At 41.9% G+C, this 14,945-nt stretch overlaps 1 protein-coding gene across 1 annotated transcript in view; it reads right to left on the minus strand.

The window, feature by feature from the left end:
* The window catches only part of ORC1 (origin recognition complex subunit 1), a 22,716-nt gene extending 10,924 nt beyond the window's left edge, over window positions 1-11,792 (minus strand). Inside the window, exons 1-8 of the mRNA XM_036447251.2 lie at window positions 11,681-11,792; window positions 10,656-10,755; window positions 9,963-10,090; window positions 8,222-8,400; window positions 7,024-7,342; window positions 3,970-4,333; window positions 2,839-2,943; window positions 106-334 (exon numbers count right to left, since the gene is read on the minus strand). Coding sequence (XP_036303144.1) covers window positions 106-334; window positions 2,839-2,943; window positions 3,970-4,333; window positions 7,024-7,342; window positions 8,222-8,400; window positions 9,963-10,090; window positions 10,656-10,750 — 1,419 coding nt within the window. The 5' untranslated portion in view covers window positions 10,751-10,755; window positions 11,681-11,792. The remainder of the gene's footprint in view (window positions 1-105; window positions 335-2,838; window positions 2,944-3,969; window positions 4,334-7,023; window positions 7,343-8,221; window positions 8,401-9,962; window positions 10,091-10,655; window positions 10,756-11,680) is intronic.
* Window positions 11,793-14,945: the final 3,153 nt, after the last annotated feature.

A 14,945-nucleotide genomic window follows, 5' to 3' on the forward strand; every position in this document is an offset into this window, starting at 1 on the left:
GCTTCCAATACAGCAGACCTATACTCAGAACCCGGCTGCTACTAACAGTAGTGTGATCTCAGCCGCCACATTTTACATGGAGAGACAAAGGTAAAAGAGCCTTACGGTCTTCTTTGGCGTCTTGGAGGGGGTGTGTGAGGATGACTTCGTGGCAGAGTGTGGGCTCCTGGACACACAGCTGCGCATTCTCCGTGGAAGGGGTGGTGTCGAAGCCTCTTCCTCCTCCTCCTCCTCACTGTCCGAGTCTGTGATCTCTGCTGCGGGCAGAAATTCCTCCTCTTCTTTGTCACTTTTGCCCTCTTCTTCTTGGTCATTTTTGCGATTATCTAAAAACCTGAATGGTGGGACACATTTTCGGATATTCGGTGCTTGAAGTCTAAACCAGGGCTCCCTAACAGGTTAGTGTAGATAGAGGTGTTGCAGTGTCTGCTGTGGTGAGCAGTGTAAGATGTGCTCTGCTTGCGTGCTATTGAGGCCCTATGCTAAGGATTTACTTATATTGTTTTGTGACCTGTATATTATATATATATATTTTTAATAAGTTTTTATTGTTCATATTATTACAAATGTTCCCCCCCACCATTGCTCTCCTCCCCCAGGTTCCCACCCCTCCCTCTGCCCTTTCCCCTCTCCCAATTGTCCTCATCCATAGGTGCACAGTTTATGTTCAGTCTCTTCCCACGCCCCCCTTCCCTTTTCCCCAAGAATCGTCAGTTCACTCCACTTCCATACCTCTGATTCTATTATGTTCAACAGTTAATATTGTTCATCAGATTTTTTTAATTTCCTTGGTTTTTAGATTCACTTGTTGATAGTTACGTATTTGTTGTTCATAATTTTTATCTTTGTTTACTTTCTCTTCTGAAAGAACCCCCTTCAGCAATTCATATAATTCTGATTTAGTGGTGATGAACTCCTTTAGCTTTTTTTTATTAGTGAAGCTCTTTATCTGGCCTTCGATTCTGAGTGATAGCTTTGCTGGGTAGATTATTTTTGGCTGTAGGTTCTTGCTATTCATCACCTTGAATATTTCTTGCCATTCCCTTCTGGCTTGCATGGTTTCTGTTGAGAAGTCAGCTGACAATCGTATAGGTGCTCCTTTATAGGTTACTACCTTCTTTGCTCTTGCTTCTTTTAATATTCTCTCTTTGTCTTTTGCTCTTGGAATTTTAATAATGATGTGTCTCGGTGTGGTCCTCTTTGGATTCCTTTTGTTTGGAGTTCTGTGTGCTTCCTGGGCTTGTAAGTCTAACTCTTTCACCAGATGGGGGAAGTTTTCTGTCACTATTTCTTTCAGTATGTTTTCGATATCTTGCTCTCTCTCATCTTCTGGGACCCCCATAATTCTGATGTTGGTTCGCTTGAAGTTGTCCCAGAGGTTTCTTACATTATCTTCAATTTTCTGGATTCTCTTGCCTTCTAGCTTCTGTGGAGGAGTGTCTTCTGGCTCTTTATGTTCCAAATCTTTGACTTGATTCTTGCGATCTTCCCTTCTGTTTTTAGGACTCTGTAAAATATTTTTTATTTCAGACAATGTATTCTTTATTTCTTGTTGATCTCTTATCATTTCTTGTTGACTCCTTATTAATTCTAGTTGATCTCTTTTCATATCCTCATAGGCCTTATCCATCTTTTCTTGGAAATTCTTGAAAAACCTTATAAGCGTAGATTTGAACTCTATATCCAGACGCTTTTTGTCCTCCATTTCTTTCCTTTGTGATCTATTTTGTTGTCTCATTTCGCAGTTACAGATGGGACGGGGTTTCAGGGTGGAGCCTGCAGCTTTGGCTTCTGTCAGCCCCGCCCTATGCGGGTCCTTCAGTGCTCGCTGCTGCCGGCGCCTCTGAGAGAAAGGTGCCCTCGATTTTCGCCTGCTGCCAAACAGTCTATGCTCTCCCCCAGTGGAGTTGGAAGTGGAGTTGGAGGTGGCGTTCAGAGCAGTCTGGAGCCCAGGTCTCCTTCCCGTCAGGGCAATCCCGCGGCACAGCCGACCGTCCCTTCTCTGCGCGCAGAGTGCGCGCCTCCGGGACCTCCTTTTGCTGCTTCCCCGGGGTTCCGCCTTACAGCCCGGCTCCCTATGGCTGAGCCGGGGTCCCCGGGGTCTGGCCCAGAACCGGGGTTCAGAGCAGTCGGGGGCCCAGCACAGTCGGAGTTTTATCTCCTTTCTGCTAGGGAACGCCCACCAGGCACTCGGCCTCCCTCCTCTCTGGCTCCGTCCTCTCCGCACACCGAGTCTCCGTACCTTGGGCTTTTCCAGCTCCTCCGCGCCTCCTTCTGGTTTTCTCCTTGCTTCTCGCTGTAGAATTTCCAGTCAGTCAACCTTCCTGTAGTTCTGGGCAATGTCCGTTTTATATTTTAGTTGTTTTTTATTGAAATTGTTGTGTGCGGCTGCGGCTAGGTGTTCACCTGGGCGCAGCCATCTTGGATCCCACCGTGACCTGTATATTATTATTATTCCCATTTTTGTGACGAAGAAACTGAGACTTAGGAAGGTTATGTAACCTTCCCAAGGTTGCACAGATCGTAAATGACAAAGCTCAGCTTCACATTCAAGAGTATTAGAATCAAAGTTCAAGCTTGGAGGCCTCTCTCTAACAGTCTTGCCAGGTGTGGTTAGGAGGCCCTGAGAGGCAACTATGCCCAGAACAGCATTTCTTACCCATTTCTAACTGACATTTATGTAAACTAACATAATTCCAGACATACTAGGTAAAAAGGCGAATTCAAATGGAATAGCAAATAACAAATAAGAACTATAAAAGGCTTTAAGAAATAGGATAATAGATACCATAGATGGCAGTGATAAACGTATTTCTGCCTGCCCAGGAGCACGCTTACCGAAGCTGCTGCCTAATCCGCTTCAGAGTCAAGAGAGAAGTCTTCCTGCGGATACGATGGGGGGTAGAGACAGCTTCATCCTGAGCTTCTGGCGTCTGGGCCTCCCTGTGAGAGACCACAGCAAGGTGAGGGAAGCGGTTTCGGGCCCTGGGGACCAGCAGCAGGCCCCAGGGGAGAGCCAGGGGGCCTGGCTCGCTCCTATTGCTTTTGCAGGAGCTAATCACTTTGCTAAAAAGTTTGTAATTGAAATTTGACTCAAACTCAAGAGAAAAAAAGTTTGCTTAAAGCTTATTATTTAAATAAGACTCACCATCCAACTAGAGACCAGAATATACGAACCTCAGGCACAGTACCTTGTCCTTTTTTCTTTCTGACATATCTGACTTTCTAGTCTATCCAGCTCAAGGCTAGCAGAAATGCAGCTATATTATTAAATACAAAACTGCCCTAACTGGTTTGGCTCAGTGGATAGAGCGTCGGCCTGTGGACTCAAGGGTCCCAGGTTCGATACTGGTCAAGGGTATGTACCTTGGTTCAGGGCACATCCCCAGGAGGGGGTGTGCAGGAGGCAGCTGGTCGATGTTTCTCTCTCATCAATGTTTCAAACTATCTCCCTTCCTCTTTGTAAGAAAATCAATAAAATGTATTTTAAAAAAATACAAAATATTTATCAAGCCAACCTATAATGAGCTGGATGCTGGAATTTCTGAGCAGGAGACACTGAAATGTGTAATTTCTGGCTCCTCACATTATTTGTGCAGTCCGTTATTAGCAAACATTGCCTAGTGCCAAACTGTAAACTTTATTCTAGATGTATTTGAGAATGGTTCCCAGTGCTGTTTTTTATAAACTAAAGAAATGGCTGTTAAAATGTGGCAAGTAACGAAACCCAGGACTGCGAAGCAATTCAGGTTTGGGACATTCTCTTCTGAAGCAGGGATCCCCAAAGGGCATCTGGGTATACCAGAACCATCCAGATCATTTTACAACTCAGATTCTTAGGCCCAAAAGGCGATTCTGACACATTCAGACTTGTGACCCACTACTCTAACTTTGTGGACTGTGACCAACACAGTCCGCGTCACATGAACCCTCTGGATTTACTGTGGGAGGAAGGCAGCACCCCCTCACCTCTTTCTTATCACTTCTGGCTTCAGCACCACAGAAGGCACCACGGAGCTCCTCTTCCCCCCTCTGATGGGGTCAAGTGTTATTTCCTGGCTAATCTCTGTGGTTTTCAAAGCTGGGACCCGGGCTCGCAGGACCATGCGGCTTTCACGTGAAGCCTCGTCTTGCTCGGCACAAGAGCGTCGCATCTCCCCCGTTTCCTCCGGGGCTTTCGGAGCTGGAGATGAGGTCTGGAGTCCATCAGGCTGAGACTTCTTAGAGGGAGAGGTGATCTCAGAGGCCACTTTCCGCTTACTCCTTCTGGGAGAATCCAAAGACACCTGCGAAGTCTCCTGGGAAATCCCAGTGTTAGGTGTCACAGGGAGACCTAGGCCCAAGAGAAATCACCACAGACATGTGTGAATTTTATAACCAGCACTATATACATCCCCAATCTCATATAGCTAAATGCATCCACTGAAGTCATTCGAAGACATGAGTTCTCCATATTCTGAATTATTCCATGCTTTCCCCCTCCCAGGGCAGGTAATTATATATTTTCTCTCTTCTAAATTCTGTGGGTGATTTTCCTAGTTAGAACCATAAGTCAATTATTAAGTCATCTTTTGTAGGTAAATGTTTACTTGGGTTTCTCTGAAGTAATCTACCAGACAACGGCACATCCTCAGCCTCATTCGATAAACAGCACTTGAAAAACTTATACCAGTGGCTGTGTTGACTAACACCCCGGCCTAGATTTTTCTTAGCTCAGATTAAGACTACTAATAGAGAGAAGTTGGATCCCTGGGGGCAACCAGTTGGGTTCAGCGAATACACAGAACCATGTTATTCTTAATTTGCTCCTCTCTCACCATGACTGCAAGCACTACAAACTTGACATTCATTCACAGTTGTCAATTGAGATGTTAAGATGGCAAGGTATGTGCCAGGTGCTCAGAGGGACCAAATATTGAATGAGACAATCCTGGTCCCCAATTATGACACTTGAGTCCAACAGGGTAGATGACATACATGGGTGTTTATAATAAGAAGTAAAATAGCTGAAGCCCGTTTGGCTCAGCGGTAGAGCGTCGGTCTGCGGATTGAAAGGTCCCAGGTTCGATTCCGGTCAAGGGCATGTACATTGGTTGCGGGCACATCCCCGGTAGGGGGTGTGCAAGAGGCAGCTGTTCGATGTTTCTCTCTCATCGACGTTTCTAGCTCTCTATCTCTCTCCCTTCCTCTCTCTAAAAAATCAATAAAATATATATTTAAAAAAAAAAGAAGTAAAATAATTGTTCTAAAGCAGCCACGTGCTAATGAAGATGGCTCATAAAGATAGGGCATGAAAGGAAAGGCCAGATCTTACAGAAATAAAATAACCTAACTCTATTTCACCTATAATATAAACATCAGGAGAAAAAAGTTAACAACTTTACTTCCTCAATGGAATACATTCTAAAGGAATAAAGCAATGCAAGTAAAATTTTAATTTTCACTTAAGTTTACTGCCAGTCGTATTGGCATAGCTATTGAGACTCTCGTGTGTTAGGCTTGCTCCTGGGAGTCAGGGCTCTTCTCCCTAAAGAAGGTGATACGATCGCATATGGTGGGAAGAAGGGGAAGAGCCCCGTTGTTTATAGACTAGAAATATCAGCATGGTTTCAAGAATTTTAAAGTATATGCGTATTTTAGCGCTTCTACTGGGGATCTACTAGTAAAAGGCACTGCCACCTTAGTAGCAGACATCTTGAAGAAATGGCTCATTTATTATTATTTTAAAATCTTTATTGCTGCCAGTGTTACATATCTTCCTCCTTTTTGTCCCATTAACCCCTTCTGGCCCATCCCCGTCTTTTACCCCAGAGCTTCACTACCCTATTGTCTGTGTCCATGGGTTATGCATACAAGTCCTTTGGTTGATCTCTTCCTACCTCCCACCTGCCTTCCCTCTGAGATTCTGATGTCTGTCCCGTGCTTTTATGTCTCTGGATCTATTTTGTTCATCAGTTTATTGTGAAACTCATTTACAGAGCTCAGTATCACGTCATAGAAAAATACAACAATGAGCCGAGACCGGTTTGGCTCAATGGATAGAGCTTCGGCTTGGGGACTGAAGGGTCCCGGGTTCGATTCCGGTCAAGGGCATGTACCTTGGTTGCGAGCATATCCCCAGTGGGGGGTGTGCAAGAGGCAGCTGATCGATGACTCTCTCTCATCGATGTTTCTAACTCTCTATCTCTCTCCTTTCCTCTCTGTACAAAATCAATAAAAAAGATATTAAAAAAAAAATACAACAATGACACATCATCTCACACTTATTAGGATGGCTACTATCCAAAGCAAAAATAACAAGTATTAGGAAGGAGGTAGAGAAATTGGAATCCTGGTACACTGTGGGTGAGGATGTAAAATGGTACAGCTGCTATGGAAAGCAGCATGGTGATTCTTCAAAATAGAATTACCATACAACCCAGCAATTCCACTTCTGGGTATATACCCAAATGAAAGCAGGGACTTAAGTGGATATTAATATACCTGTACTCATAGCAGCATTAGTCACAATAGCCAAAAGGTAGAAGCAACCCAAATATCCATTCACAGATGAATGGATGAATACAATGTGATATGCACATACATACCATGGCATATTATTTCAGCATTAAAAAGACAGGAAATTTTGACACATGATACAACGTGCATATAACCTGAGGACATTATGTTAACTTAACCGGTCAGAAAAAGACTAATACTGTGTGATTCCCTTATATGAATTATCTTGAGTGGTCAAATTCAGAGACAGAAAGTAGAATGGTGGCTGCCAAAGGATGGGGGAAATGAAGAGTGACTGTTTAATGGTTAGAAGATGGTGGTGATGGTTGTACAACAATGTGAATATTTAATGCCCTAAACTGTGCAATTAAAATAGATATAAAATGGTAAATTTTATGTTATGTATGTTTCAATATGTGTCCAATCAGTACCTGGCCCACTGCCGCACTAACTTACTATTGTAGTATGAATTATTATCTTATTCCTTTAGCCTCAATTGCCCATTGTGATCCATCCCACACTTACTTCCAAGCTCTAGCCTCTTCCTTGCCCTTGGGGTAACGAGATGGGTAGGAATTTGGTGAGATTTGGAGGTGGAGTGCCTCAATTCAATCCGTTCGACACTACGCTTTGCAGTGGTCCGAGAAGGGCTGTTGATGCTGCGATTCTTGGTTTCCATGGACTCCCGGCATCTAGGACTGCCTTCTTGTAACTTGTCCAACTCTGCAAACAATTCTGGAGACAGTGGTTTGAAGTTCTTCTCATTCCAAGACAGTTTCACAAAGAACGTCTTCTCATTTTTCAGTTCTGTAGGTAACACTTCATGTGGGGCTAAAGCTATTACCTGCATTTGGAAAGTAAAGGTGAATAGGAAGAAATGAGGACAAAAATAGCCAAAGAATCCCCCAGGATGGCTATCCTCAAAAAGCACTGAAGTCTGCATCCTCATCTGGAATGTTACTCTTCCAAACTAAAGAGGCACAGCCAAGGCATAGCGTATTTCCAGAGTCCTCCTCACCGATCTCCATACTCTATGTTGGTTTCTTTTCCGGGCCATGCTATTCAGCCATGCCAAACTCCCCATAAACACCTCTGTAAGCAAGCCCCACTGCTCAATGGTCTATAATGACTGTCCAGTATAGCAAGATCAGATTACTTACACTGCGTTTCAATGCCTTCCAAAATCTGGCTTCATTTTACCTCCTGAGTGCTCAATACTCTTCAAAATGGCCTTCTACCATTAGTCCAGCTTGGCTTGTCACAGTCCTGCTCATTCTCTCCATAGTGCTGAACACACTCCTCCCTCTCTGCCCTTCCAAATTACCTATCCTGCTGTGTCAACTTATACATCTGCCTTCATTTCTTTTTTTCTTCTTCTTTTTTTTTTAATATATTTTATTGATTTTTTTACAGAGAGGAAGAGAGGGATAGCTAGAAACATCAATGAGAGAGAAGCATCGATTAGCTGCCTCCTGCACACCCCCCCCACACACACACACACAGCCCAAACGTCACCCTCTCCAGGAGGCTCCTAACACATGGTAAGTGATCTCAATAAATATCTGTTAAGATGAAGTAGACAGACAAGCGGAGAAGATGACAAACAGCAAAAAATTCATTTCCGGGGGTAAATCAGAGTCAGTAATACATTTAAGGTCATGCAGTGTAGGAGGCAGACAGAAGTAAGCGTCAAGATAGAGCTCAAAATCAAGGCATCACCTACCTGCACAGGGCCAGAGATGGTCTCGGCATCAATGTTGCTGTTACAGGCGGGGCAATCATACCAGAATATTTCCTGCTCATCAGGCTTCCGGCCCAGCAGATGCTGTTTACTGACAGAAATTTCACAGAATCGGATAAACCACTGTACTCGAGCACGCTTCTTGCAATAAGGTTCAGAATCTAGGAGGGATAGGTAGAAAGGTTAAGAAAATGCAAGAACATTTTATTAAGCACTTCATCTGTGTCAGACACTGTGCTAAGCGCTTGATGATACTTGACTAATATTATTTTTAATCCTCACAATAACCCTACAAGGTAGGGACTATCGCTATCTCCCTTACATAGGAAAGCAATCAAGTTACTGGGACCTTAAATGATTTTTCAATGGTCACAAGACCAACCAGCAGCAATTTGACTCAAGCCTGCACCCCTTTTCTTCTCACTTTGCTCCCCCACTTCCTAAATGTGACTGTCATTCATCAAAAAAAGTTACTAAAGGCATTTGAGAGAAGCAATTCTAATCAAGGGCACTGACCAAATCTTATAAATCAATGCTTATAAAGAAGCCATCAAACAGTAGAAAAGCAAAAATCCTGGCAAGAATCAGAGCATCAGGCACTGAGATGACTTCTGGCAAACACGTGCTTGCAATCTTCAGTGTTATCATTGTACTACACCATTAACATCACTGCATGCCAGCATTAGCTCCAAATAAAAGGACATGCACTCTCCTGCCATCATCATCACCACCTCTTCTCTTTCTTCGCTCTCTTCAGAGAAAGCACCACACTGGGTTTTAAAATCTGCACACGGGGCCCATACTCTACTGAAGTCCATGCCGCTGAGGTGCTCCCCCTAGTGGATACTAGTTTGATGAGGTTTTCCTCGTACTGTCAAATATCCTTCCTATGTAGGTATTGTAAAAACATCTTTATCCACTCACTCTATCAGTCCCTTTATTTTAGGCCTCCAAATTGCCAGAGGACTAACTAACTCTAATTCCTCCTGGAAGAGGCAGTTTTGTGTAGTTTCAAATTCTTCTTAATCCTCCTTTTGGAGTTCTGCCCCATTTCCATCTTTCTGTATTTTCTCTGCATTGCAGAGGGTTAGAGCGCAGACAATGAGCAGAAGCAGTGAGTGCGGACTTGCAGGCTTGATTGGCACTACTTCCCCCTTTGCTCTTCCAGTTTTAGGGGCAGCAGTGGCTTTCTGCACTTTCTGATCTTGGGGAAACACCATTTTTGTTTTTCTACTCTTTTCAACACTTAAACAAAGTCCCTCTAGGTAAAATACTTACTAAAGTGTTTTTGTCTTACTGACTGAACATTAACTCATACCAACCCAACCTACCTCCTCTCTCATTAAGAATTTGCAAATTTCATTACTAACTTTTTTATGTCTATCAAAAACAAATCACCTATTTTTTTCTTCCCCTTTCTTCCTGAATTCATCCTTTCACTCCATTCCAAAAATCCAGCCTAATGGCCATTCTTACCCACTCCTAAAAATAATATAAAGGCTAAATTCTTGATCTTATTTTACCCAATACTGCTGCAGAGTAAGGAAGTTCACTCGATGGAAGAGGGTTCAGCTGGCGCTAAAGTGACCCCTCTCAGAATCTATGGTTCACACCCTGTATGCTGCTGTCCACAGAGGCTTCAGTAACCGCCCTCTTCCCCACCACCTAGCACTTCCCAATTATTAGTGACAAGGAATGGTTTTCATTCCAACCCAAAACTCACCGTCTTCAAACAGCTCAATCAATTTAGCAACATACGGATTTTCATCATCATTCCCTTCCACCAACACAAACTGTCCAACGTGGATGCGAGTCTCAGTGGAACCACCTTTTGATGTCACGCTCATTTCTCTAGGGAGTAACAGGGAGACATGTTAGGCAAGTGCTCTCCAACTGGAAAGGCCCCTAAATAGGTCCCTCTGCTGACCAGTTCTCCTGCTGGAAAACCAATTCACCCAGTTCTACGCAAAGAGTACACAAAACGGATTGATGAACTGTTTTAGCATGAATGATTCATCCAGAAGCCTTAAAATGAACCCTGCTTCTCTCAGCATTCTATCGAAGGCTTCCAAAGGCATAAAAGCTGCCCAATAACAGTATCAAATCAATCATGGATTGCTAGGGCTGGGAGGACACCGTCACGTCTAATCCTACCCTGTTATGCAGAATTACACATAATCTACCTTAACTGACATTACCATACATATCACATTTTATTAACCTGACATCTTCTTTTATCATTAAACTGCTATATTTGTGCTACAATCTTCTTGCATCCAACAAAACCTCTCCTTACAATTAATTCATATTTACTGTCCCTTAGTCCTCAATATATAGCAACTAGAACAGGCTAGATACTAATTATTAACAGCTTAGTCTGGAGAAGTTGTTTCTCCAGGATAACCAAATCACTCACTTGTAGGTTTGGTAGAGTAGTTTTTGGTCCAACAATGGGCTGCCAACCCACGAATAAGTCGGTCTGCTCCTCAGCCGTGTAGTGCAGTGTGCCATGGCCCCTGTGTAAAAGCCACTCACTCTGAGAAAACATGACAACACTCGGATGGATTATAGGGCACAATTCCTGCCTTCAATGAGTTCAACCTTCTTTTCTGCCCTAGCTACACTCTCCCACATTTTAGACTTAGAAAACATTTTTAGGAAAAAGTCAAAGCTCTATGAAGATCAAGCTTAAGCAATTTAGTATATCATCTGTGTATGTCTTGCACTATGCTTATCTCTTTCTATCCAGGGAAACAGGAGGGTCAATATGTAAGAAAGGAACTATAAATGTTTAAAAGTACTTACTAGGCACAAAGTACAGTGACAGGCATGAAACATCGAGCAACTTAAAACTAAAACACAGCGATACAGTGGTTGGTTGTGTCTTTATAACACTTATAATCTAGAAAGAGATAAACTATAGATGCACCAAAGGACAAAATAGTGTGAAGAATCAAGAGAAAGAGCCAGAGAGACTACTGTAAGTTAGAGGACCAGGTCTTGTGGCTATTTGGGGAGGAAGTGCTTCCTATATGGGTTTCTTGAACTGAGTATTTTTTAAAAATATATATTTAATTGATTTTTCACAGAGAGGAAGAGAGATGGATAGAGAGTTAGAAACATCCATGAGAGAGAATCATCAACCAGCTGCCTCCTGCACATCCCCTACTGGGGATGGGGATGTGCCTGCAACCAAGGTACATGCCCTTGACCGGAATCGAACCTGGGACCTTTCAGTCCGCAGGCCAACACTCTATCCAATGAGCCAAACCGGTGCCGGCTTAAACTGAGTATTAAATAATGAGCATATATTGATAAAATTGAATGAAATGAGGGATTCTAAGAGACGGAGGCAAAAACATTCAAGAGGCATTTGTAATAGCAATAAGTTTTATTAAGTATAGTATTCAACTTACATTAAAGAAAATATGTGTCACTTACCTGTATTGCTCTGACAGTTGTAAGGGGTATTTTTTTGGCAATAGCCAACAGGTCCTAGATATAAGTATTTTGAAGAGCTGAAAAGAAATGCTTGTATTAAAATATATGGATAAAAGATGTTTTTATTGACAAAAACAAAAATGTGAACAAAAAAATCCAAACATATATGCTAATCTTTAAAATTTGGAAACTGCATTAGTCCTAATAATAATGCCAACCATTATCTTACATTTAAATAATTAAGAAAATAAATCTTTTTTTTGGGAAAAACATGACTTTATATATATAATATAGATACATACATAGTGATCACAATTATTATTTCAATAATATATTCAAGTTGAAATGTAGTATTAAATTAAAATTAATTAAAATAGTGTATGTACATGCTCCAAATAATAATGATGTAAAAATTATTACTTTTTAAAATTCTTTATTGTTTAAAGTATTACATGTCTCCTTTTTCCCCACTGAAAAAATAAATCTTACATAAATGTCTAACCACTCTGCTATGCACCTGAAACTAATATAAAATAATATTGAATATCAACTGTAATCGACAAGTAAAAAAAAATAAATAAATAAGAAAATTAAGCCTTTCCTCTAAATTCAGTACTTTTCTTCTGAAGCTAAAATTTGACAAAACTGGGGTAAAAAAAAATTTTAATGCAGCCTGACAAAATTACTCAAATGACTGACAGCAGGACCAATAACTGCAGTCTATGTTGAAAACAACAGAATTAGAATAGTATATTACCATTGATTGGCTGCCTCCTGCATGTTCCCTACTGGGGCTTGAGCCTGCAACCTGGACTAGGAATCAAACTAGCGACTGCCTGGTGCATGGGACGACACTCAACCAACTGAGCCACACTGGCCTGGGCTCTCCATCTCTTAAATAATCTAATCATTGGATAAATGGCCTGATCTGTCACTTTGACTGTGATATTTGATTATACTGGCACAATGACCTCATGTTTCAAACAAAAAATTGGCATAGAGTAGACCATTTCCATACCAATAAGGTACTTATCATGTCTAATTAAGGCATTAAATCCATACTCTCAACTCTTAAATCCAGACCATATATCAGCCAACTAAAGAAGATATCCTTCAAAACCAAATGAAGATAAAATTTAATATTCCCTTTCTAGATCATGAGCTGTGTTCAATGAGACCAAGTACAGTAGTTCCACTTATCCTCAGAGGATGTTTGAAGATCCCCAGTGGATGCCCAAAACCATGGATACCCAACCTTATACATATATCCTGTTCTTTCCCACATCTACATATATCTGATAAATTAGGCATAGTAAGAAATTAACAACAAAAATAAAACAATTATAATAACATACTGTAATATAACTTATGTGAATGTGGGCTTTATCTCTTTCAAAATATCTGATAATCAATCTGGTAACCGAGCCAGCGAATAGGTGGGTAGCTCATGCAGTCTGGAGGCGCTGGACAAAGGATGATTCAGTCCTGGGTGAAAAGAATGCAAGATCTCACTACACTACTGAGTATCTGGTGCAATTCAAAACAAAAATCTGTATTTCTGCAATGTTCCATTTAATGTTTTCAGACCGCAGTTAAAGCAGGTAACTGAAACGGAAACTGAAATTGCAAATAAAGGGTACTATGGTATAGGCATATATGTGCACAAGCGTGGGTGACTCATCCTCAGCTCAGCAGTCAGAGGGGATAGGAAAGAAGACTATCTGGGTCTGGACTACGTAACCTGCCTCTCGCTTGGGTCTATCACTGCTCCAGGCCTGCTTTTCCAAATCTCAAACAGACCAAAGCTATGAGTGCTCTCAGACTCTTCCTAGAAATCTTTGTACTGATGGCTCAAATCTTAGCTTCAGGGAAACTTCCTCTGAGGCCTCCACTAACACACAATGGAAAGTCGCCCACCCTGTCCCTTATACTCCCCTCAGGTTCAAGTTCCATCACACCACCCTATTATCAAAGCAATAACTACAATATTACTTTCTTATTTAGTGTTTCCCTCATTCGAATGTTGTCTTCCAAACGAGCAGAGATCTTGGGACCTCGTTTATCTTGTTCATAACTGTATCCCCAGGACCCAGCTTAGGACTTGGCACGTAACAGGTGAATACGTGAAAATGATTAGGGCAATTCCAAGTGTGGTAAGGATGTGGAGCAGCCAAATTCATACACTGCTGGAGGGCATGTGAATTGGCAAAACCAATTGGAAAACTGGCAGTATCTACTAAAGCTAAACATATGCGTATCCTCTGACCCAACAATTCCAATACAATTCAGCCAACAGAAAAATATACTTATCATCAAAATACATGAGCCAGGCCGGGACCGGTTTGGCTCAGTGGATAGAGCGTCAAGCCTTCGGACTGAAGGGTCCCGGGTCCAATACCAGTCAAGGGCATGTACTTTGGTTGCGGGCACATCCCCAGTGGGGGGTGTGCAAGAGGCAGCTGGTCGATGTTTCTCTCTCATTGACGTTTCTAACTCTCTGTCCCTCTCAATTCCCCTCTGTATAAAATCAATAAAATATATATTTTTTAAAAATACATGAGCCAGAATGTTCACAGCAGCATTATAAAGCAATGAAATTAAGCCAAGCACAAAGTGGGAAAACCTCACAAAATAACAATGAACTAAAGAAGTCAGACATCAAAAGCATACCATATTTAGTCCATTTATATAGCATTCAAAAACAGGTAAAGTTTTTGTTAGAAGTCTGAATAGAAGGTAACCTAGGTAACTGAAAGGAAGCATGAAAGGGTTTTTCTGGGATGCTGGACATGTTGTTTTTTGATCTAGATGCTGATTACATGGGCATGTTCACTAAGAAAACTTATTGACATGTTATTTCTTTCTTTTTTTTTAAACTACCTCGTTTTTTATTTTATTTTTTATATTTTTTATATATTTTATTGATTTTTTACAGAGAGGAAGAAAGAGGGATAGAGAGTTAGAAATATCGATGAGAGAGAATCATCTATCAGCTGCATCTTGCACCCCCCCCACTGGGGATGTGCCTTCAACCAAAGTACATGTCCTTGACCAGAATCTAACCCGGGACCTTTCAGTCCGCAAGCTGACACTATCCACTGAGCCAAACCGCTTTTGGCTGACATGTTATTTCTAAAATTTGCTGATTAGGTGAAAGAAATTATAAAATACTTGAGGCCCAGTGCACTAAATTTATGCTCGGGGGTGGGGGGTGGGGTGGGAGGGGGAAGAGGGAGGGTCCCTTAGCCCAGCCTGCACCCTCTCT

Source organism: Pipistrellus kuhlii, unplaced genomic scaffold (genome assembly GCF_014108245.1).
Source record: "Pipistrellus kuhlii isolate mPipKuh1 unplaced genomic scaffold, mPipKuh1.p scaffold_m20_p_2, whole genome shotgun sequence".
Lineage (NCBI taxonomy): Eukaryota > Metazoa > Chordata > Mammalia > Chiroptera > Vespertilionidae > Pipistrellus > Pipistrellus kuhlii.